The sequence below is a fragment of the Acomys russatus genome, chromosome 12 (assembly GCF_903995435.1).
Source record: "Acomys russatus chromosome 12, mAcoRus1.1, whole genome shotgun sequence".
NCBI classification, from domain to species: domain Eukaryota; kingdom Metazoa; phylum Chordata; class Mammalia; order Rodentia; family Muridae; genus Acomys; species Acomys russatus.
Genome location: NC_067148.1, coordinates 291605 through 316896, shown reverse-complemented (window position 1 = coordinate 316896; position 25292 = coordinate 291605). Strand labels below are relative to the sequence as shown.

Below are 25292 nucleotides of genomic sequence, written 5' to 3'. Positions count from 1 at the left end.
TCTGTCCAGGGCCTTGCCCCAGGAAATAGGGCCACTCACTTATAAGCTGGGTCTTCCATTATCAGTTAAGACAGCCCAATCTAGACTGTTACTCATTAAGATTCTAGCCAGGTGATTCTAGATTGTCAAATTGATAATTATAAGTAAACACAGAAGGGGGTGGAGAGATGCCTCAGCCCTTCAGAGCATTGGCTGCTCTGCCAGAGGCCCCAGGTTCAATTCCTGGCACCCATATGGCAGCTCACATTGTCTATAACTCCTTTTCAAGGGGAGTTTAAGTCCCTCACACATGAAAGCAAAACACCAATGTATATACACCAAAAAGTTTTAAATTATTTTTTTAAAAAGTAACCACATATGTTTTTCCAAATTTTAAACATGTATCAATTCTTAATTAAACTCATTTAGATTAACAATTTAAACATTTAAAGGTACTTTATGATTAGCTACTTTACAAGATAGTGGGAAACTGGTTAAAAAAATAGTATATAGTTACATTTTTGACTCTGCATAATTACTTTCCTGTAGTTGTTAAATACCTAGTATTCATTGAGACTTGGTTGATATTGAACAATGTTTTATTCTTGATGATACTATCTAAACACTTTTGTACCTTAATAATATAAGGTAAATGTTTATACAGATTAACTGGCACTTTTCCTAATCATATTTCAGAATGGCTCTGAAAGCACAGCCACCAACCCATTTCACTAGTAAGATAAGTACAGCGCATTCTACTTTCTAGGAAACTGAAATCAAATCACCTTAGTGTTCTTAGCCAGAAGTTTAAAATAGTACAAGAAAACAAAAAACTTCACATCACAATAAGAAATCCAACAATCTCTATGAGGACATAGCATGCCTTGTATCTTTCCTTAGGGTAGAGAATAGAGCTGTGTTGGATGCTACTGTGATTTTAACAGCTGGTAAGATAAGTGATCCAAAGTGCTGGCTGCCAAGACATACCACTGGTTTAATCTTTAGGCCTCACATAATGGAGAGTCAAATCCTGTAAGTTATCCTCTGACTTACACAGGTACACCATGGCACCAACCAGCTTATGCCCCCCCCCCTTCCCCAGGAGCATATCTTTCTATGTTCTCTCTCTTCCCTCCTTCTTTCCTCCTCCCCCCACATAGCTAACACCTTTGCCTTTCTCACATAAACATAGACACATACACACAGACATTTCTCTTAAAAGGGAAAAATAAATGTGTAGTGAGAAATTAACTGTGTTTGATCATTTTTCTTCCGTTACTGCCCTATAATATCTTTAGGTTTTCTTCTTTCTTTCTTTTGTAATAACTGCAATTATGATAGAATTTTGGATATTTATGACCTTTTAAAGATTGTGCATGCACAGCTATCGTCACCCTACATAAACCTGCCTGCTTTTCTGTCTAGTGCTGATGGGGCTCTTGGTGTGAGCATCAGTGCACCAGGTGGTGCCATTGCCTCTGTGCCTAACTGGACATTGAGAGGGACTCAGCTAATGAATGGGACATCAATGTCTTCCCCCAATGCCTGTGGAGGCATTGCCCTGGTACTCTCAGGTAAGGATATTATATAGTATGCTCTTTTTTAATAGTAGACTTTGTTTTCTGAGGTGGGACAGAGTCCCAGTGGAAGCATATCCTGAAACACAGGAGCCCAGGAACCATAGAGCTCTGAAAGTAGGCCTCCTCAGCAAAGGCATTGCAGCTCCCAGGGGAGGGCATCCCAGCTGGGCTGAGGAGCTCAGGAGCCTCAGCATTCCCCCTTCCTACTTCTCTTCCCTTCTTTTTTTCATGCTTCTTCCCTTCTTCCGATAGAGAGTCATACCAGGCAGCCAATCTCATAAAAGGGATTTATTGGAGGGCCTAGGGAATAGAGGGACAAATCCAGGAAAAGGATTTCTTAGGGGTAGAGCTTTCTAGGGCAGAGATTTCCAGGATAAACATTGCTGGTATTTCAAGTACTGAGTTTGGGAGAGATTAGGGATTGGTGGCTTTTCCTGTTCAGGGATTGGTGGGTTTCCTGCTCAAGGATTAGGGTTTCCTGCTAGGGGTTTTGTAGCCTTTTGTTCAGACTTTTCACCTAAAATTAGCATAATCTGGGAAGGGTCCTATTGAAGGACTGGAGAATGGCCCCTTTGCCTGCTACTGAGGCTGGAAATGCCATTATGACAGTTAGGTGTTGAAGAGGGCTATTGACACATACCTCAAGGACTTTACACAGACTTGATTTCTGAGCTGAATAAAACAACTTGCCTCAAATAAACTGTGAACTTATACTAGGGGGCCAGATCCTGGTCTCTTGCTAGCAGTGCCAGACCATGTAAAACCTTCATACATTGTAGCCACAGAGATAGAGCCATAGCTCACATACTAGCTCCAATTGGACATATCTTTCTCCCCCTGAGTTCCCTGTCAGCAGCAGCCACAACTGAGGCCTCAAGTGCTGTTGCTTTCTCCATGGCTTCAGCTTCTCAGTTTCTCCAGGCATCTGATCTCAGGTCCCGGTGCTGTGGAAATTTAACTTTAGCTGCTCTGAGGTTCTGAGGAGTTGCTATTCACAGGTATACAAATGCCAGCAGCACAGGCTGAAAATCCGAACACCCCTCTCAGAGACCACAGAGGAAGGCTCCCAGGTGAGCTGAAGAGCTGACAAGGGGGTGCCTAGAGAAAGATAGAGGGGGCATCCTCAAAACTTGAAGCATCCCACCCTGGCTACTGGAGGTCCCCAGCCAAGGGCCTAGACACTTTGCTGTTAAGTATACAAAGTTTACAAAGGGAGTCCACAGCTGGGAAAGCTTTTCCTGCCGTTTGAGTGGCAGGAATTTTAATTCTGGGACTAAATCGATGGGTGGATCTTTTATGATGGTAGTACTTTGATGATACCAAGTTTATTGCAAAAGACAGACATTACTAGGTGATGATTGCTGTGCAGTATTAGGTAGGATGTCATCAGGTCACTTGGGACTCAAACTTCTGCCTCAGAAAGTATCCTTCTCTTCAAATCTTAACCATCACACCACCACCACCACCACCTGCCTCTTCTTATTCACTCATTTTCTGACTCCTATAACTTTCTCCTCTGCCCAATATGGATGAGCCACACTGAGGAGTAGTCCACCACAGCCTTGGTGTCATTTCTAGTCCTTTAAATTCACAAAATACTTCAGAGTTTTAAGTCTTCTCTGAATATTCAGTTCTCTTGCCTGCAAATCTTTTCTGCCATGTTTTGGATCTAAAAGCTCATACATTCTACAAGACTCAGTTCACCTACCGTTCCTAATGGTCTTTCATCTCTTCTGAATTCTCGTGGTCATGATTATAATTTCCTTAGTTTGTAACATAGAGTACCTATTTGTTTTGGTTGCACATTACAATAGCTTACTGGTAACTTGTTTGATGAGTTCTGAGAGTGTCGGGTCCCAACCCCTGGGAAAAATTGAATCAGGGTTCACCTGAAAGAGGGAGTAGGGATGGAAAGTAGGATACAGAGACATGAGAAATAACGAATCAAGTCAGGAAATTTCTGATCAAGATTCACTTTATTGCCGACTAGCAGGAGCATATATAGAGCAAGGTCAATAGGATCTATTCTTATCTCACTCACCCTAGCCCCTGGGCAAGAATACAATAGCCTAAATCTCTCCCTGTAGAACTTCCTAGTTCTCTGAGTAGTTCCTTGTCAGAACTTCCTAGATCCTCTGGGTGGTTCCAAGTTGAGATTTCTCTACTTCTTTCAAAGGTAAATAGTCCAAGGATAGCCTAGAACACAAGACCTTGTTAGGTAAAGGTCAGCAACTCGAAGGTCACAGCATACAGCCTAAGCACAGGATTTCTGACATGGCAGAATTTGGCATGGCTTTTTCCCACATGAGAGGACAAAAATAGTATGGTATTCATCATTAACACTGAGTAATAAATAGACTGGCAGATGTTAGCCATAGTCTTCTGTGTACAAAATTTGGCTATACACTAGAATCACCTGGTTCCTAACCTGCAGTGAGACATGTCTGGTGTTTTTGATTTGTTTAAGTTCCACTGGTGATTATAAAATATTACTGGGTTGAAAATTACTGTCACCAACCATAGTTTTGAACATACAATATATTTTTCTAAATGTCATTTGAATGCCCCTAAGATGTGTAATTGGTACATTCATGTCATATGCATTGATGTGACTGCAGATTGGCATGCAGTGAATTTTTTTTTAAGTATTTGTGTGATGTAAGCAGTTTAAATCAACTATTTAATTTTTTAAGAAAATGTTCACAGTGAATATTAAAAGAAGACAGCCGAATAGGGTACATATTATCATGTGAATGGGGCTGTTTCAACTAGTAAGTTCAAAAACATTACTCCTTTTTTTTTTTTTTTTTTTAATTTTAGGTCTGAAAGCAAATAATGTTGACTATACTGTCCACTCAGTCAGAAGAGCTCTAGAAAATACTGCAATAAAAGCTGACAATATAGAAGTATTCGCCCAAGGACATGGGATTATTCAGGTACTTTTGTCTGTATGCAAAATAACTGTAAAACATTGAGATAATGGTATAAATACTGCTCTGCCATGGTGATTCAGCCTGTCTAAACTCTAAAGACATCCATTGTAGAAGTATAAGCAAGCAGAGACACTTTGTAGGTAAAAGAGATTAGCTGAACTGAAATAATGAAACATTGAGGGTTTATATAGACTAGAAATTTAAATTGGTAAAAGTAAGCATAGGTTTGGTCAGATGTAAGTTAGTGAATGGCCTTGGATCACATGAGTATAATTAAATGCAGACTTAAGTAGAAGATCATCAAATCATGATTAGAATGGTATTTTGTTTAATAACATATGTTTGCTATCTTTTTGGACTTATTTTTTGTTGTTGTTGTAGTACAAGAATAGCCACACAAACCACTCAGTCAGGTATGGATGGTTTATTGAGAGAATGTGTACCCCCCAAATAAGGCTGGCTGCAGTCAGGGCCACAGAAAAATCTCAGGAGCCTAACTGTGACATCAATCTGTTTTCCAGAGTCACTTTATATAGGCAAAAATAGGGGTGGTAGATGGTAGGATGGTGGTCAGCTCTGACTCAAATTATTTTGCTAACAAGCAGTTCTAATTGACCTTTAGTTTGATTGGTCCTAAGATAAGTGAGACAGTGCTTAGAGAGTACATCCAAAATGTAACCAAGTGTGAAGATAGCCAAGTGTATAAATAACAAAGTATGAATTATGACACCATTGAGTCATCTAGAGCAGGTTTACTTGATCCTCTGGCAGAGAATATTAGTGTCAGCTATGAATAACTGCTTTTACAAATGGGAGTTGAAAAGTTTAAAATTTTTGAGCTTAATTTCATCTTATAAACAAAATGTAAACTGAATACAAAATGGCTGCAGCTATGTCAATGAACAGTTCTCACCAGGTTTGGTGGCTCATGCCTTTAATCCCAACACTCAGGAGGCGGAGGCAAGTGGAATGCTGTGAGTTTGCACCCAGCCTAGTCTAGTCCAAGACAGCCAAGACTATACAGTGAAACCTTGTTTCAAAAAGCCAAAAAATAAAAATGAAAAATTGAGAACAGTTCTCAACATTTCAAGATAGTGTTTTTCTGTGTAACTCTGGCTGGCCTGGAGCTAGCTCTGTAAACCTGACTGGCCTTGAAACTCAGAAATCCGCCTGCATCTACCTTCTGAATGTTGGGATTAAAGGCATGAGCCACCACCCCTGAGCTGCCATCTTAACTGTGGTATTGATTAGTTTGGTGAAGTGAATATAGAAATTACCTTCATTACAGCTAAAATTAAATTGATTCATGATTTGTAATAAAATATTTTCTTGACCCAGCCATTTATTTACATTTTACCATTTATATTCTTTTAGGTTGACAAAGCCTATGACTACCTCATTCAGAATACATCATTTGCTAACAGATTAGGTTTTACAGTTACAGTTGGAAATAACCGTGGCATCTACCTCCGAGATCCTGTTCAGGTGGCTGCTCCTTCAGATCATGGTGTTGGCATTGAGCCTGTATTTCCAGAGAACACAGGTGAGTATTAGACTGGCAATAAATAGAAGCATTCATATTTGTTACTTAAATAAATGAAGAATGCGGCTTGTCTAATGCTCTAAAGCAGTGGTTCTCAATCTTCCTAATGCTGTAACCCTTTTATACCTTTCCTCATGTTATAGTGACCCCAACCATAAAAGTATTTCTGTTGCTACTTTATAACTGTAAGATTGCTACTCTTATGAATCAAAGTAGAAATATCTGTGTTTTCTGATGGTCTTAGGTTACCACTGTGAAAGATTTATTTGGCCCTCAAAAATGATAATGACCCACAGGTTGAGAAGTACTGCTCCAAGGAGAAGATTCAAATTAGCAAATAATAACTTTACAACTTAATAGATTTGGTGGAAAATATTAGTTAGGGATCCCAGTATCATGCCAGTTCAGTCAGCATCTTCACTATAAAGGAAAACAGTGGACGCAGGCCTTCAGTGAGCCATAGTTTTATTAAACCTATAATAAAATTACAGATTCTTTTCTGTTCATATCTCATTCCTTGGGTACTAGACAGAGGTTTAGGTGAGCGTTAGAAGTAGAAGCATCTGACAGGGGCAGGGAGACAGAGGCTGACATTCAATTAAGTATAAATAAAACTGCCCTGTATATCTGGCAGTTTATTTTAGTCAGATGCTTGTTCTCTGTGTGCAGTGATACAAAATGTCTAATAAACTCTTGTTTTTAACCACTGAGGCATCTCTCCAGTCCTAAATTCCTTAAGGCTTATCAGTGTTGGATGAAAATGTGTGTGAAACACGGGGATACTAAAATATAAGAAAGATTGTGTTTTTATTTAAGTTGTAATCTGGGTGTCATGTGTAATGCATAATACAGTTCACCAAACTAAGTTGCTAAATTTTCTTAACAGAACATAGAACTTCTAAAATTGTTCCCAGGAAAAGGAGGAAATGCTGACTTTAATTTTTTATGTTTTTTTTTTTTTTTTTTTTTTTTTTTTAATGCCAGAAAACTCTGAAAAAATATCTCTTCAGCTTCATTTAGCTTTAACTTCAAATTCCTCTTGGGTTCAGTGTCCCAGCCATTTGGAACTCATGAATCAGTGTCGACACATAAACATACGTGTGGATCCCAGGGGCTTAAGAGAAGGGTTACATTATACAGAGGTATTGTCATATTTTTGTTTGGTTGGTTGGTTGTTTTTTCTTTGCTCTTTGAAACGTTTTAAGAATTACCTCTTAGGTGAACAAGCCCTCTATTTTTCTCATTAAAAAACAACTATATACTTTTTCACTTGCCAGATTTTCTAGGTTTTCAGTGTCTTTCTAAGAAGTTAGTTATATATTGCTGCAGCCTTCTATAAAGAAATCTGGGGGAAGATACAGATAGCAAAGCCTTTTTGATCAGACCTTTCTACTCTTTTAATTATGCAGTGCAGCTAAATGTGTTCTGTGGGCTAGCTTTAGGATTTAGACAAAACATTTGTTAAGCATGGTTGTTGTAAGTAAGCACAGAATAGTATCAATATTATCATATCACAACTATTCTTTCTACCTTAGAAAGTAGTTATACTAAGTATTAGTTTGTAGTAGCAAGTAATTTAAATGCTTGCTTTTTTGTTTCTTTGTTTCCTTTTAACTCATGCCTTATTGTCTGTTCATCTCAGTCATGGTTTGCTACTTTATTGTTTGGCTTCTGGTTACTATGTGAACTAATGTCAGTAATCTGGTATTACCTTACCTGTAGGACTTTTAAATTTTAAGATTAGGGTATTCTGTGCTTACCTTACACCTTTTACTTCCTGTTTTGCAACATTTTTTCATGGATGTTGAAATTTACCATTTTTCTTCAAGGTATGTGGCTATGATATAGCATCCCCCAATGCAGGTCCTCTATTCAGGGTTCCAATCACTGCAGTTATAGCAGCAAAGTAAGTAAGATGTTCAGTTTACTGTCAATATATAAATTGTTAATGCCTATATGTAATACAGTATCAATTTTATAGTATAATTAGTCCTAAGCAAGCAACCAAAAAGATGAAGACAGAAGCAGGTAACCAGGTTTTGCTTCTACCTAGCATTCTAGTTGGCATGTTGTTAGCTATGCTATTTCTATTAGTTGTGAGTGGTTGAGGGCACCTGGCATCTGCCTACCCTCCACAGAAATGTCTTTGGCCAGAATACAAATGACTCCATGTTGTCCAACTGAGAGGCTGTTTCTACTTTGATTTTTACCTCTTTCTCTCTTTCTATTTCCTGACTTATTCTTTTTATCTCACCCATCCTGAAATCAGGGAATTCAGCTGGGATAATATATGTCCTGCTTCAAACACAGCAGAAGCACTCCTTAAGGATCAGGCTTATGTTCCTCTAAAAGCCCACAATTACAGACTAGATACTTGTCACTGAGTAATAGCAAATTACACATTTTTAGCCAGCTCCCCTGCCCTAACACTCTTGGTTTCATCAGTATGTATGCATTTGTACTATTAGTTCCTTTGCCTTGTTTGCCTGTCTGTTAAATAACAAGATTTATTTCTGGGGATCCTAGGTAAAGGGAGTTCCTTCTTTGTACATGTTAACACTTTTTACAAGCGCCTCAGCTAACATTTCAATTTTTAAAATTTGTATCATTTGATTGTGAGTCCTCTGAGGATATAAGCTGCATCTTACACATTTTAAATTAATACCTTTTGGGGAATTATTTGAGTTAAATAATAGTTATGCCATAGGCCTCAGCCAATGAAGTCTATAGCATAAAATTGGGATTAAAATTTTTAAATGTCATACACTATGGAAAATTATATCACAGTTAAATTCCTCATTTTATATAAGTTCATTGGGAATTTAGTCAAGACTTCAGGAATCTGCAGGCTCACTTTTAGTAGATAAGCCTTCTATTTTTTGTTGGCAATCCCTATCTGGAGCTCGCTGTATTAAATGGTTTTTCACGCCCCACCTATTTTTATAGAGCAAAGGGTCATGTCTTACTCATGGTGTGTTTCTAGCTACAAATAATAGCACTTCATATATAGTAGGTACTCATTTATTATTAAAATTAAAAGCAATGTGATTGCAGCATGTATTTTATTTCCAAAACATTTACGTTTCTTTGATTTCTTATGAAAATAGTTTGTCTTTGGAGCATTTTGGACCAAGTTGGACCTTAATATATTGTCTCGCTTATACATCTTTAAGACTATTACTGACACAAAATACAATTTGATTTTAATATTTAGAAATCCCAGGCTAGTGGTGGTGGTGGCTGCAGCGGCAGCATATACCTTTAATCCCAGCACTTGGGAGGCAGAGGCAGGTAGATCTCCTGTGAGTTTGAGGCCAGTCTGGTCTACAAACAGAGTCCCAGGATAGCCAGGGCTACACAGAAACCTTGTCTAATTAAAAAATCTTGTGAATTTTGTACAATTCCGTTAACAAAACAGGAGACAACATAAGCTTTTTACTATTTCTGTTACAAGGTATAAAACTATGTGAGTAGAGTCATTTGTGCACTGCTGCTGTGTCACAAAATGTGGCAATGTTGTACTTACACTTTATTACTGCCTTACTACAAGGCCCAGGGTTTATTCCTAGCAAACTGTTCTCCTGCATCTGTTGGAATAGCATCTAGAGTATCTGAATTTACTGTTTAAATATACCTTTATTTTTAGAGTATAGTGTCTAATTCTTTTTATTATTATTATTATTAATTTTCAGAGTAAATGAGTCATCACATTATGATCTAGCCTTTACAGATGTACATTTTAAACCTGGTCAGATTCGAAGACATTTTGTTGAGGTACCTGAGGGGGCAACTTGGGCTGGTAAGTAAAATTTGTATGTGATTTTTTTTTTTTTTTTAATATATCACAGAATTTGCACACTGACAATGATATGCTATTGCTCTGATGATTTCCTTCTGAGGGTTCTCAGTAGTTACTCCTGACTACTATCTTTGTACATTCTGTGTCTGTGCGAGGCTGTTAAGGCCCAGCTTTGGAGAATAAGTCTTAAGCTCAGATGTAGACCCTTTCATAGGCTACTACTATTTGGAGCGATTTGTTTTGCTTAGCTGAATTTCTATCTTAACTGGTATTGTCACCCTCTGCTGTAATAGACAATTATAAAGTGTTTTGTGTATGTTAAGATAACCATCATACTCTTAGCAGTTTGGATACTCAGTAACAAAAAGCTTTTAGTGTCTAAATTGTGAGTTGTCATTGTGTTCTATTTTTAAGGTCAGGTTATACTGCCTAGTACTGCAGTATTTCCATAAAGCTCCATGGGCTTATATAGCTCAATGCTCTGTTAAAGTTCATTAGTAGTAATACTAAAGAATAAAGCATTTATCCGCAAAAATTACTTGTTTCTACCCAGCCTTTGCAGTTAACTCAGTCTGTTTTCTTTAATTAAAAAGAAAAACAACAGCAGCAACAACAAAAACTTGGTTTGGGATAGGAGTCAATAAATGTAATTATCTTATGATTTATTTAATTGCTGAAAATATGTAGGGTTTGTGGTGATGGTTATTGTTATAAAACATTAAGAATGGTATAGAACGAACATGTTCCCACATCATTTCAGTGTTAGATTACAAATGTTCTGGTGCCTTCTATTTCACATCATTCAAAATAGTGTCAAAATACCATATATGTATGCACAGCAATTGGTTAATTTCCCCTCTATACTCTTGTCTATAAGAACCAAAATGAACTGAACCTTGCTTATTGCCCTGAAATTAGAGCAGGTGTTCCTTAATCTTGCCTCATCATGATTTTAGTTTACCTCTAGCCTAGCAGTACAGTAAAGCTGAGCAGCTATGTTTCTGATGGTAATACTTTGAGGAAAGAAATAGGAATATATACAAGAGTAAAAGACTAGGAAGACAATCTAGATGTGACAAATAGGGTTTCTAAAATTATAATCATTTTATCAGGAATTAATTTTCTTTCCAATTAAAATAAGAGAAAGAAGTTTGTTTGATTTTTTTTTTTTTTGTCATTTGAAATTCTTTTGTTTATTATTATTAATTCATTCATATTATATCTCAATAGTTATCCCATCTCTTTTTTCCTCCCATTCCTCCCTCCTGCTTTCCCCACAATCCCTTCCCCTATGACTGTGACTGAGGGGGACCTCCTCACCATGTATATGCTCATAGGGTATAAAGTCCCATCTTGGTAGCCTGCTATCCTTCCTCTGAGTGCCCCAGGCCTCCCCATCAAGGGGACGTGGTCAAATATGGAGCACCAGAATTCGTGTGAAACTCAGTCCGCACTCTCCACTCAACTGTGCAGAATATCCTATCCATTGGCTAGATCTGGATAGGGGTTTGATGTTTACTGCATGTATTAGTCCTTGGCTGGTGCCATAGCTTGAGCAAATCCCTTGGGCCCAGATATGCCCATCATAATATTTTTCTTGTAGGTTTCTAGGACCCTCTGGATCCTTCTATCCCCATTCTCCCATACTTCTCACACCTAGAGTCCCAATAGGATGTCCTCCCCTCTTTCCCACTTTCCTGATAAGTAAAGATTTTCATGACATGCCCCTTGGGCTAGTGTCCAGATATAAGTGAGTATATACCATTTACCTCTTTCTGCTTCTGGGTTAACTCACTCATTATGATCATTTCTAGTTCAATCCATTTATCCACAAATTTCGAGAATTCCTTGTTTTTAATAGCTGAGTAGTATTCCATAGTGTAAATGTACCACAGTTTCTTTATCCATTCTTCTAGTGATGGACACTTAGGCTGTTTCCGTGTTCTGGCTATTATGAATAAGGCTGCTATGAACATGGTTAAGCATATGTCCCTGTTGTGTGCTGGTATATTCCAAGGAGTGGAATAGCTGGGTCTTGAAGAATCCCTATTCCCAGTTTTCTGATATAGCGTCAGATAGATTTCCAAAGTGGTTGTACAAGTTTGCATTCCCACCAGCAATGAAGGAGTGTTCCTCTTTCTCCACATCCTCTCCAGCTTGTGGTGTCACTTGAGTTTTTTATCTTAGCCATTCTGATGGGTTTAAGATGGAATCTCAGAGTTGTTTTGATTTGCATTTCTCTGATGACTAAAGACATTGAGCATTTTTTAAAGATTTTCTCAGCCATTCGATATTCCTCTCCTGAGAATTCTCTGTTTAGTTCTGATCCCCATTTCTCAATTGGGTTATTTGGTATGATGGTGTTTAATTTCTTGAGTTCTTTATATATTTTGCATGTTAGACCTTTGTCAGATGAAAGGTTGGTAAAGATCTTTTCTCAGTCTGTAGGCTGTCTGTTGCTTTTTTCTGTTGACAGTGTCTCCAGCCTTACAGGAGCTTCTCAGCCTTATGAGGTCCCATTTATTAATTGTTGATCTCAAGGCCTGGGCTGTTGGAGTTACGTTCAGGAAGTTGTCTACTGTGCCAATGTATTCCAGGCTCTTCCCCACGTTTTCTTCTAATTGATTTAGTAGCTCTGATTTTATGTTGAGGTCTTTGATCCCCTTGGATTGAGATTTGTGCATGGTGACAAATACGGGTCTACTTGCATTTTTTTACATGTAGACATCCAGTTAGACTAGCACCATTTGTTGAAGATGCTATCCCTTTTCCGTTTAATAAATTTGGTTTCTTTGTAAAAAAATCAAGTGACCATATGTGTGTGGGTTCATATATGGGTCTTAGATTCGATTCCACTGATCAACCAGCCTATTGCTATGCCAGTACCATGCTGTTTTAATTACTGTTGCATTATAGTACAGCTTGAGATCAGGTATGGAGATTCCTCCAGAGGATCTTTTATTGTACAAGATTGTTTTAGCTATTCTGAGTTTTTTCTCTTTCCATATGAAGTTGAGTTTTGAACTTTCAATGTCTTTAAAAAATTGTGTAGGTATTTTATAGGGATTGCATTGAATCTGTAAATTGCTTTTGGTAAGATGGCCATTTTTAGTATGTTAATTCTCCCAATCCACGAGCAAGAAAGATCATTCCATCTTCTCATGTAATCGTCAGTCTCTTTCTTCAGAGTTTTGAAATTCTTTTCAAACAGGTCTTTCACTTGCTTGGTTAGAGTAACTCCTAAATATTTTATATTGCTTGTGGCTAACGTGAAGGGTGTAGATTTCCTAATTTCTTCCTCTCTATGATTGTCATTTGTATATAGGAAGGCTACTGATTTTTTTTTTTTTTTTTTTTTTGAGTTAATATTGTATCCAGCCAATTTGTTCAAGGTGTTTCTCGTCTGTAGGATTTCTCTGGTGGGATTTGGGGGGTCACTTACATACACTATCATATCATCTGCAAATAGGAATAATTTGACTTCTTCCTTTTCCATTTGGATCCCTTTGATCTCCTTGTGTTGTCTTATTGCTCTGGCTAGAACTCCATATTGAAGAGATATGGAGATGGTGGGCAGCCTTGTCTTGTCCCCGAATTTAGAGGAATTTCCTTGAGTAACTCTCCATTTAATTTGATGTTGGCTATTGGCTTGCTGTATATATCCTTTATGTTTAGGTATGTGTCTCGTATCCCCGATCTCTCCAACACTTTAAACATGAATGGGTGTTGGGTTTTGTCAAATGCTTTTTCTGCATCTAAGGAGATAATCATCTGGTTTTTTTTCTTTTAGTTTGTTAATATGGTAGATTACATTGATGGATTTCCATACGTTAAACCATCTCTGCATGCCTGGAATGAAGCCTACCTGGTCATGATGAATGATGCCTTTGATAGGTTCTTGTGTTCGTTTTGCAAGTATTTTATTGAGTATCTTTGCATCTATGTTCATAAGAGAAATTGGTCTGAAGTTCTCCCCCTTTTTTTGGGTCTTTTTGAGGTATAGGTATCAACGTGACTGTGGCCTCATAGGAAGAATTTGGTAATGTTCCATCCCTTTCTATCTTTTGGAGTAGCTTGAAGAGTATCGGTATTAGCTCCTCTTTGAAGGTCTGGTACAATTCTGCACTGAAACCATCTGGCCCTGGGCTTTTTTTGGTTGGGAGACTGTCAATGACTACTTCTATTTCTATAGGAGAAATAGGACTATTTAATTTGTTTACCTGATCTTTATTCAATTTTGGCAAGTGGAATCGATCAAGAAAATTGTCCAATTCCCTTAGCTTTTCAAATTTCGTGGCATAAATGCCTTTAAAGTAGGATCTTAAGATTATTTGTATTTCTTCTGTTTCTGTTGTTACTTCTCCCTTTTCATTTCTGATTTTGTTGATTTGGATAGTGTCTCTCTGCCTTTTAGTTAGTTTGGCTAATGGGTTGTCTATCTTGTTGATTTTTCTCAAAGGACCAGCTCCTGGTTTTGTTGATTCTTTGAATTGTTCTCATTGTTTCTCATTTATTTCAGCGCTGAGTTTGATTATTTCCAAACATCTACTCCTCTTGGGGGTTTCTGCTTCTTCCCCCCCCCCCAGGACTTCCAGATATATTGTTAAGTTGCTTATATGGGATGTTTCCAATTTCTTTTTAAAGGCACTCAATGCTATGAATTTTCCTCTTAGCACTGCTTTCAATGTGTTCCACAGATTTGGGTATGTTGTTCCTTCATTCTCATTGAATTTTAGGCAGTCCTTAATTTCTTTCTTTATTTCTTCCCTGACCCAGCTGTCATTAAGTAGAAAGTTGTTTAGTTTCCACATGTGAGGAGGCTTTTTGTTATTTCTGTTGTTGTTGAAGTCTAGCCTTAGACCATGGTGATCTGATAGGATACAAGGTATTATTTCAATCTTCTTGTATCTGTTGAGGCTTGCTTTGGGACCTACTATGTGATCAATTTTGGAGAATGTTCCATGGGGTGCTGACAAGAAAGTAAATCCTTTGTGTTTGGGTGGAAAGTTCTGTAAACATCTGTTAGATCCATTTGATTCATGACATTGGTTAATGATGTTATTTCTTGGCTTAGTTTCTGTTTCAGTGACCTATCCTTCAGTGAAAGTGGGGTGTTGAATTCTCCCACTATTACTGTGTGGGGATCGGTGAATGGTTTAAGCTCTGTTATTAGTTCTTTTTACAAATGTGGGCGCCCTTTTATTTGGAGCATAGGTGTTCAGAATTGTGATATCATCTTGGTTGATTTTGCCCTTGGTAAGTATGAAGTGTCCTTCCTCATCCGTTTTGATTAATTTTGGGTGAAAGTCTATTTTATTGGATATAAAATGGCTACAGCAGCTTGCTTCTTGTGATCATTAGGTTGGAATATTTTTTTCCCAGCCTTTTACTCTGAGGTAATGTCTATCCTTGCAGGTGAGGTGTGTTTCTTGGATGCAGAAGAGTGTTGGGTCTTGTTTGTGTATCCACTCGGTTAGTCTGTTTCTTTTATTGGAGAATTGAGACCATTGATGTTGAGAGATATTAATGACCAGTGACTATTATGTCCCTTCATTTTGATGTTTGGTACAGTCAAGAGTTTGTAAGGTTGTGATTTTGCGATGGTGTAGTTATCAATTTCCTGTGTTGTTTCAATTGTAACTCATCCCTGTGGGGTGGAGTTTTCCTTCCAGTAACTTCTGTAAAGCTGGATTTGTGGATAGGTACTGTTTGAATTTGTTTCTGTCATGGAATATTTTGTTTTCTCCATCAGTGGTTATTGATAGTTTCACTGGGTATAGTAGTCTGGCCTAGCATTTGTGTTCCCTTAGGGTTTGCAGGACCTCTGTCCAGGCTTTTCTGGCTTTCATGGTCTCTGCTGAAAAGTCAAGTGTAATTCTGATAGGTTTGCCATGGTATGTTACTCTGCCTTTTTCTGTTGCCACTTTTAATATTTTTTCTCTGTTCTGTGTATTTTGTTTTTATTATTATGTGGCAGGAAGATTTTCTTTTCTGGTCTATTCTATTTGGTGTTCTGTAGGCCTCTTGTATGTTCATATGCATCTCTTTCAGATTGGGAAAATTTACTTCTATGTTTTTGTTGAAGATATTTTCTGGGCCATGGAATCAGGCATCTTCTCTTTCCTCAATGACTATTATTCTCAGGTTTCGCCTTTCATGTGTCCTTGATTTCTTGGATGTTTTGTGTCTGCAGTTTTTCAGATTTAGCAATTTCTTTGATGGTTGTTTCATGGTTGTTTCGAGTTCTAAAATTCTATCTTCAAGTTCCAAAATCCGTTCCTCCATTTCTTGGATTCTGTTAGAGAAGGCACCTCTCTGTTGGTTGCTTTCTTCTCTAAGGCCTCTCGGTCATGTTTTTCTTCTATGTGTTCCTTTATCATAGATTCCATTTTCAACTTAAGGTCTTGAAGTGTTTTATTGATTTCCTTCATCTGTCTGTTTGTATTTTCCTGAAATTTTTCCAGTGCCTCTCTATATGTCTCTTTTATGTCTTTAACCCACTTGGTTGCATCTTCCTTCAGTTGTTGACACATTTTATTCATTTCTTCCATTATCATCTTACTAAGGGCTTGAGGTTGTTTCTGGTATTTTGATTGTGTTTGGGTTCTCAGGGTTGTTTTCTTTGGGATAGCTGGCATCTGGAGATGCTGAGTGTGGCACCTGCGTCACCGCGGTACCGAGTCGAGGGCGAGGGACTGCGGATGTAACACACACACACACACACACACACACACACACACACACACACACACACACACAATAACACAGCGGGTCCTTCGTGCTAAGAGAACAGCAGCCGCAGCAGCAGCCGCAGCAGTGGTTTATTATTTTCGTTTTCCTCCAGAGTTCCAAAGAGCCTTCTTATAGGCAGCAAAACAGGAATCCTCCCAGGTGAAATCCCTCAAGAGGTGATTGCACACAGGAGGAAAAGTCTCGAGGATGGGAGGGGTGCGTTCTCAGAGCAGTAAACATGACTAGCTAACCAAGATAAACACAGACATGGAAGCTGCTAGAAACAGGACATGAAACAGCAAGACAGGCAGGCAGCCCAGTTGGGCCTGGTTCCTTCAGGTCCCCCCTTTATATAAAATATAAATGAGCTCCTGTCTTAGGTTGCCAGGACATTGGTTTCCTATTTTACCCATCATTGGAAAGGCCTTGTGCTGCAAAACCCTCCTGTCTTAGGTTGATAGGTACCTCCATGGTCTTACCCATCATTGGATACTCATTTATCAAGGCTCAGCCAAGTCAGAGCAGTAGGGTTATCCCCTGCCAAAGGCATGAGGACCTGTTTGGCATGTAACTGTTGAAATGCCTGTTGCGTTCTTATGCGGCAGAGGCTCCAGAACAGAAAACCTCCTAAGCCACATAGCAGGATACCTAGCGTGATAGCATTGCTTCAGCTTCTTAGCAAGCTTCCCACATCTGTAGGCCCTTTATGAAGGCATCTCCATAATAGGTGGAACTCTAGTCTCCTGTAATAAGGCTGTTCACTGATTAAGATTTTACATAGCCAGTTGTATCATAGAATTTAGAGAATTCTGAGTAACCAACGCACTGGCCACCTCTCCTGAGTGTTTTATCCATCGTGTGCACAGTAGTTAACAGACTGAGAAATGGCAATACCCACAACAGTGGCGGCAGCAGCTTCTACAGCAATGGTGACAATAACAGCAGCAGTACTTCTGAAATCTCTCCTTTCCTGATAAATCACCAGGCCTTGCCAGCCGTCATGCGTCACAGGAAAGGGAACCACTCCAGGTGTCCATGCCACCACGGCTGTCTTCTCATCATTCCAGCAACTTCTTAGATGGCAAACTTGCAGGGAACAATTTAAAGTCTTCCCCTCAAGGGAGTCATTAGTAACAACAACAAGAAAGGTGCTACAGCACAGATAGCTGAACTTATGATATTTTAAATAAAATGTCCCCATAATGTTACTCCTTTCCAAATCCTCAGGCATAGCAGCCGTGCCCAGGCTCTAATTAGTCAAATACAGCCATACTGGTCTGCTCAGACCTACTGGCATACAGGTTGAATCACTTGAAGGGCAGGTGTCTGCAAGGCTCTGCACACCTGTCTTGACGGGCCCGGAGCTGACCCTGGGGCCCATTTCCCTGCAGTGGCCTCCCTTGCCTATTTGTCTTAGAGCGGCGCTCATTCCCCCAATGATACTCTCGTTGGCAACAAGGACACAAACCTGGCTTAGTATGATCAACTCTATCTCGAGCTTGTCCAGTCTCCCTTTGAGTACGTTCTCTCTTAAAGTGTCCTGTCTACCACATCTGAAACATGTTTTTGGCTGGACTCCCCCAGAAGGTGACCGTCCCTGAACAGCAGAAGCTATTACTTTCCCCATTACGTGAGTAGTATCTATACTTCGGCAAATTTTCAGATAGTCATTCACTTTTATGTTTATAAGGCCTAAGGGCTTCCTGACAGTATTTATTAGCATTTTCAAAGGCCAATTGTTTAATAATAGGCATGGCTCCTTCCACATCTCCAAAAATCCTTCCTGCCAATTGCATAAGGCGATCAACAAATTCCTGGAAGGGCTCCAAGGGTCCCTGGACCTCTTTAGACAGCTGTTTTCCTGCCCCCTTATTAGGCAAGTACTTCCAAGCCCTCGTGGCGCAAGTTGCAATCTGCGCATACACAGCTGGGTTATATTGTATCTGGGCACTAAGTTCAGTATACAAACCCATGCCTGCTAGCATATCCACGTTTCTCTGTGGAACCCCAGCTGCTGCATTATGTGCGGCGGTCTGAATACACTGTTCTTGATAATCACTGCGCCAAAGCAAATAATCACCCCCCTGAGGACTGCTCTACACATTTGTTGCCAGTCACTAGATGTTAAGAATTGTCCTGTGAAGGATTCAAAAATGGCAGTCGTAAAAGGGGCATGTGGACCATAGGCCATAACTGCCTCCTTAAGCTGTTTTATGTCTTTAAACTGGAGGGCTTCATGCAGTCTCTGCGTTTGCCCTGGGTTAGTTGAGTGAGGCACTTCAACTACTGGAAAGACTACTCCCCAAGGGGGAGCAGAAGGCTTTGCCAAAGATAATTGAGTTTGATTAATCTGGGTTATACGCCTGGGCCGCTCTCCTAGTTTCTTTTCCTTCAATCTTACACTCCTTCACCTTCTTCTTTAGGGCCCGTATCTCAGAGGTTAAAGTTGGCTCTTCCTCCTCAGAATTAGAAGAAGATATATCAGAGGCAGTCTCAGATGGGGCCAAAGATTTTACAGATTGCTCCTCCTGCTCTTCCTAGCTGCTCTCTTATTTTCTCATCCTCGTTCCTAAGTGCATCTCTAACAAGACGCCATAACGAAAAGGTAGCGATAGGAACACTGTTGGACCCTTCATTTCCGTAAAGTCCTCTGGAGATCAGACTTCACCTGATCCCAATCTTGGATATTTAGCTTTCCCGATACCATAAACCAAGGCCTACTCAATTCTGTTGTTTTTATAAAATCTTTAACACTCTCATGCTTAATCCTGGTGCCTTAATCCTATAACAATCTCACTACTTGATCCACCAGAACTGTGGATGAACCTGCGGCACCTATTTCCAATACGCCCATTTCCTACCTCCCTGAGGCGCTGGCCAGCTTCCCTGGGCGATCCTTCAGCTTCCTCCCTTACTTCCCTGATCTTGGTGGGACCTCCACTTGTGGCGCCCGCGCCTTCTTATAGGTGGCAAAATAGGAATCTGCTAGAAACAGGACATGGAACGACAAGACAGGCAGCCCAGTCAGGCATTCTTACGCTTTCCTTTAGTCGTTTTGCTGTTTCTGTTGATGGGATGCAGCTTCTGGTGTCCTCCAATGGTTGTTGAGAGTGGATAATTGGTGAATGATTATAGGTCGCGTGCTCTTGCCTGTGGGGATCAGGGTGTTTTTCCCTGGAACAGGTAGGTGACCTAGTTTCCAGTCCTGGAAACTTTGGTCTACACCTTGGGCTCTGGGCTGGGTCAACCGAGGTAGGCTTCTGACTGGTGCCTTTCACATTAGTGCTGCGATTTGCTGTGATGGGGTCTCAGAGGATCGAGGCTGGCAAGCTCTGGCTTGGCAAGTTGCTCCCAGTTGCCTCCACTTCCCGAAGTACTGTAGTCAAGACTTCCCTCGATGCAGACCAGCGTATAGACACCTCAGGGGTGTCCAGCCTCTTTCGAGAGAGTGGGAGATCCTGCTGGGGCTGTGTGAAGTATCCAAGTTGTTTTCTAACTGCTCGGGTCTGCAGGCTCAGTACCCTGATTCCAGCTCCAATTTGGGCCTGTTCCACCCCACAGGCTGTGCACACTCTCACTGAGCCACTAGGAGATCCTGCCGGGACTGTGTGAAGAAGTGTCCAACCTGGGTTCTAGCCGCTTGGGTCTCCAGGCTCTGTTCCCTGCGCCCGGCTCCAATCTGGGCCTGTTTGGCTCCTGAGGCCGCATGCCACTCTCTCTGAGCTAGGTGTACCCAGGCACTCAATACCCTGCATTCAGCTCCAACTTGGGCTGTTCCACCCTTCGGGTTGCGCGGCTCTCTCTGAGTTATGTGGACCCAGTTGCCTATGTTTCCACACGGTGCGGAGTCCTCAGCAAATTTGTGTGGGGCGGGTGGATGGGGCCAAGGGCAGCTTCCCCTGTTTCTCTGTGATTTCCACGGGCCAGGGGCTCCGGTACCGACCCACATACTGAATTTGGGCTTTATCTGCTTACTGCAGCCCATAGGTAGGTTCCGTTTGAGCGTCTGGAGAGTGGGTTCAGGACCTCCATGGTCTGTTGCTTTGCCCGGGGCCAGGCCTGCCGGTGGCCTGCACTGTGTGGGACCCCACTCACCTAAAGTTCTCCAGATTTAGCAGTCTGTGGCTGCATTCAAGTCCCTGGTCTCCGTGCAGTAGATCATATACAGTGTTTGCTGGGCGCTGCCATCTTGGAACTCTCCAATTTTGTCTTATTTTTGTTTTTTTAAAGCCCCAGTTACAATAATCGTATATAGATCCAGAAACAGCTTTGCTCTTTTTCAGTATCTACAGTAAGAATTGTTGTTCGTTTAATGCTTTATTTCTTACAGAATATCGTTTACATACATACTTGGTTCTTTGTTTCATGGCAGCTTCTAGTTTTCCTTTGAAAATACCATTTTAGGGGTTGGAGAGAAGCATAGATAAGAACACTTGCTGCTCTTCCAGAAAGACCTGAGTTTGATTCCCAGCACCCACATGGAGGCTCCCAACCATTTGTAACTCCAGTACCAGAGTATCCGATGAGCTCTTCAGCAGGCACCAGGCATGCACATGTTGTACATGAAGAAAAATACCCACATATATAAAATATAAGTAAATTTAAAAATAATATTATTATATTTTTTATTATTCCCTAAACAGGTAAAAACTACTTTATGGGTTTAACACTTAATTTCTTTATTTTAGAAGTTACCGTGTGTTCATGTTCTTCTGAGGTATCAGCAAAGTTTGTTCTTCATGCAGTACAACTTGTGAAGCAGAGAGCATATCGAAGTCATGAATTTTATAAGTTTTGTTCCCTTCCAGAAAAAGGAACACTGATTGAAGCCTTTCCTGTCCTGGTAAGTTTGTCTGACAGGAAAATCCAGAGCACTCACAGTACGTTACAGGTTGTGCCTAGAGCATGTTAGAGCTTCAGATTCTGTTCATGCCTGTTGGATAAGGTAGGATGATCAGTAATTTAATGAAGAAAACTGAAAATGTGGAGCTGAAGAGTAGTTGCTGCTCTTGTAAAGGACTATAGTTCAGCTCACAGTACCCACTTGGCAGGTTACAGCCATCTGTAACTCCAGTTCCAAGGGATCTCATGCCTCTCTTGGGAATGCATCACATGCAAGCAAAACACTCATGTACATAAAATAAAAAGCAATCTTTAAAAAAAAACTCATAAACCTGACAACTGCAAATGTGATATATTTTTAAATGTTTTTAAGAGGAAGAAAAATCTTATAATGATATATAAATTAAGATTTGTTCATTTGCCACAAAGGTGTTCCTAATAAGTAACTATACTCTCTCAACCATGTGAGGAAAAAAAAAAAAAACACTGAAAACCAGGCCAATTATCATTGTGTTTAACTGTAATCTTAGCATTTTGGAGGCGGAAGTAGTAGGAGGATCTCCAGGGTCAACCTGATTTACATAGTGAGAATTTATGCCCGTAAATAAAATATAAGCTGTGTTTCAGAAGTAAATTTTCCTCCCCTCTTCTCCCCTTCTTAAAGTGTTATGATACAACTCAGGGTCTATCCATCTAAGCCAACTGCTCTATAACTAAACTGTACCCCAACCAATATTCATATCTCTTTAACTCAGACACTTCAGTCAGTAAATGTTCTAATCTTGTGCCAGTTTATAATGTAGATCCTCATTTACATTGTTAGCACATAGCACTATAGATTCTTACGTGAGACTTTTCTACAAGCCGTTTGTTATCTTACTAAAATCTTACTGTTGAGAATCTGTAGTTTGATGTGCAGACAAACTTGTTTGGTCTCCATCTCCCTCCTGATAGAAATGACTGTTCCCTCCATGTGGAAGATGAAGATATTGCTGTGCTTGCCATGCTTGCTCTTGTGGGTTTTTGAGTTCCTTCTGTATCATCTTGGTATCTCTTATGTCTTTGTTACTTTATATGGGACAATGTTAGCATTATTCATCTCTTTAAATGTACTGCTACAACAGGGCTAGGACACCCTTTTAAAATTGTTTCTTAAGAGAAGGATGTGACCATAACTTTATTGCTCCTTCAGTTGCCACGCAGCTCTAAAACCAAAACTTCTTAATGCCTATTGAGTCTGCCTTGTATGTTTTGTGATATTTCTTCTCATTATGAATCTTAGTTATCTTTAAATTGGTCCTAGGATTTTTTGTTATTTACTGTGTGCATAAATAAATAAAATACAAATAGATAATGAGTTATAAAATATTTTGTTTTCTTGATACAACTAAAAAAATTTAAACAGGTAATATTTAGTGATATGAGGAAGAGTTAGAAAACAGATTCAATTTTTTTGGTGGTTTGGTTTGGTTTGGGTTTTTGGCTTTTTGAGGCAGAGTTTCTCTCAGTAGTAGCCTTGGTCTCCCTGGACTTCCGTGGTAGACCAGGCGGCCTTAAACTCACAGAGATCGCTTGCCTCTGCCTCCCTGAGTGCTGGGCTTTCAGGCGTGAGCCACCACAGCTGGCTAACAGATTCAGTCTTTAACATTCTTATTTTTATTTTCAGGGTGGAAAAGCAATTGAATTTTGTATTGCTCGTTGGTGGGCAAGTCTCAGTGATGTCAATATTGATTATACAATATCATTCCATGGGATAGTGTGTACTGCACCACAGTTAAACATTGTAAGTACTGTAACAGCCTCGTCATTTTCACTATCATTTTTGTTATAAGAAATAGCTACGTTGATAGATGTAAATTTTAATTAGAGCCGAACCTATTAATCTGATTATATTCCTTCATATGCATTTAAAACTTTGCAGTACATTATTTTATATACAAAATACTGCCTGTTAAAGTTTGAGAAATTAATTTTTAAATCTCTCTTGTAGCATGCATCTGAAGGAATCAATCGTTTTGATGTTCAGTCCTCCTTAAAGTATGAAGATCTGGCTCCTTGCATAACTTTGAAGAGCTGGGTCCAGACACTACGGTATTTCTCATTATATTAAGAATTACAAAAGTTGAATGTCAATGAGAAGAATTTTTTGTTTGTTTTGCTTTCTCTAATTTTTATCCATGTGATGTCAGCAGTGCAAAACTCCAGTTTCATTTTGTTGCTTAGGAATCCTCTCAGGTTTCCCAAGGTTGCTTAGCATTGCCTTCTACCCTCACTGATGCCATCATCTTGAGTGTCACGATATGCTGACCATTTCTTGACAGAAGTGAATTAACAGTTGGGGCTGAGGCAGGAAAACAGCAAGTTCAAGACTCACCTGGATAACTCAAAAAGGATTAAGCTAAGAAAAAGAATTGAATAACTGTGCCGGAGACCAGCTCCACCTTCAAGGGTTCAGGTCCTGACATGGGGAAGGGGCATAAAGTGAAGACACTGACCACCTGTAGACTTTCAAACAAGTGGCCCCAATAGCTAGAGCCGACTTTATACAATCGCAGTCCTACTCTCCTGAGCAATGACATCATTTGTTATTTTATTTAAAGAAATTACAGCATCAGCACAACCTAAGCTCCCTCATTACAAAAAGTTCCCCCCCAATAGTTTTCCTCCCCCCTCCCACTGGGTCAGTCACCCTCAACCATATTTTGTGCTACAAAGCACAATTTCGGCAAGCCAAAAATAAATGTCTAGCCAGGAATGTCCTCTAGACATGAGCACATACCCAGCTGCAGCAAATGCGAGGTGAGAGACAGGTTAACCATTTGTGGGTATAAGTCAAATAGCATCCCTCTGTCACAGTTTTCCCCCATTATAGATAGAGACATACCCATACCATGCAACGTTTCCTGATATGCACCTATCAGTTTCTGATACCATCTTTCTAGGAAGCATGTTTTAAGTCTACCAATCAGCCACAGCTTGCCCAATTTTTAAGTCTCTGCTAATTAGACATAACTTCCTCAGAACAATTATACAAGCAGGACCCAGCTGTTTTTCTAAGGACATGATTATATGTCCCAAAATACCCAGGATTAATGGTCACATCTGGAGGACCAATAGAGACAGAGAGAGGAAAGGAAGATTTTACCCCTCAAAAAAATATTGAGAAAAAACATAGACTCCTCCCCAGGGCTTTTAGCCTGCCCATGTTCAACAAACTGAAACTATATTGCTATTAGTTTAAACAGCTTAGCAAAAGCAAGGAGAGCTTGCAGCACACGCAATCTAGTCAATAATCGTAGAGGCCACCAAAGTTCACCACTGGTCCTTGCCAAATAGGAAGGGGTCTCCAAGGGCCTGGCCGTAATGGAGTCCCATCTGCCATTCCCTGCAGATGCTACATGACCACCAACAGAATGCTTAACAGTAGTGTTCACTTTCTATACGCAAGTCCCTCAATTTAATTGCAGGTATTACAACAAAGCAAGTTGACAGTGTCTAGTTTTTATTTTGTGAATGCATTGTCCATTCTTTAAAAATTCAGTACCAGAAAATCTCATTGACTGGTAAAAGAAATTTGTCTCTTGAGTGTATGCCACAAACTCTCCGTGGGGGCAGGATCTTCCAATCTCGGTATTGTGCTGCTAATACTTGGCAGAACTATCTCCTTGGCTATGATGTTGCCATGCCATGCCTATGCAGAGTTAAATACTCTTTAACTCTTGTTGGTAACCACCACCCAAGTGTTGAGATTTGGCTGTGCTAAGAGCTTATTGGTAACATTTTTAAATGTTTTTGAAATACATATTAATAATTAAAATGTTAAAAAAAATAATTAAAATATTATACAGTTTACTGTAAAAGGCAGTTTCAGGAGTGGTCTCTCG

At 39.7% G+C, this 25292-nt stretch overlaps 1 protein-coding gene across 3 annotated transcripts in view; it reads left to right on the top strand.

The window, feature by feature from the left end:
- Tpp2 (tripeptidyl peptidase 2) overlaps positions 1-25292 on the top strand; it is an 82768-nt gene that overhangs the window by 31629 nt on the left and 25847 nt on the right. For all 3 annotated transcript variants that reach the window (XM_051153766.1, XM_051153767.1, XM_051153768.1), the window contains exons 11-19: positions 1405-1553; positions 4380-4495; positions 5867-6035; positions 7020-7177; positions 7865-7941; positions 9728-9834; positions 21255-21409; positions 23075-23191; positions 23399-23499. In XM_051153766.1, coding sequence (XP_051009723.1) covers positions 1405-1553; positions 4380-4495; positions 5867-6035; positions 7020-7177; positions 7865-7941; positions 9728-9834; positions 21255-21409; positions 23075-23191; positions 23399-23499 — 1149 coding nt within the window. The remainder of the gene's footprint in view (positions 1-1404; positions 1554-4379; positions 4496-5866; positions 6036-7019; positions 7178-7864; positions 7942-9727; positions 9835-21254; positions 21410-23074; positions 23192-23398; positions 23500-25292) is intronic.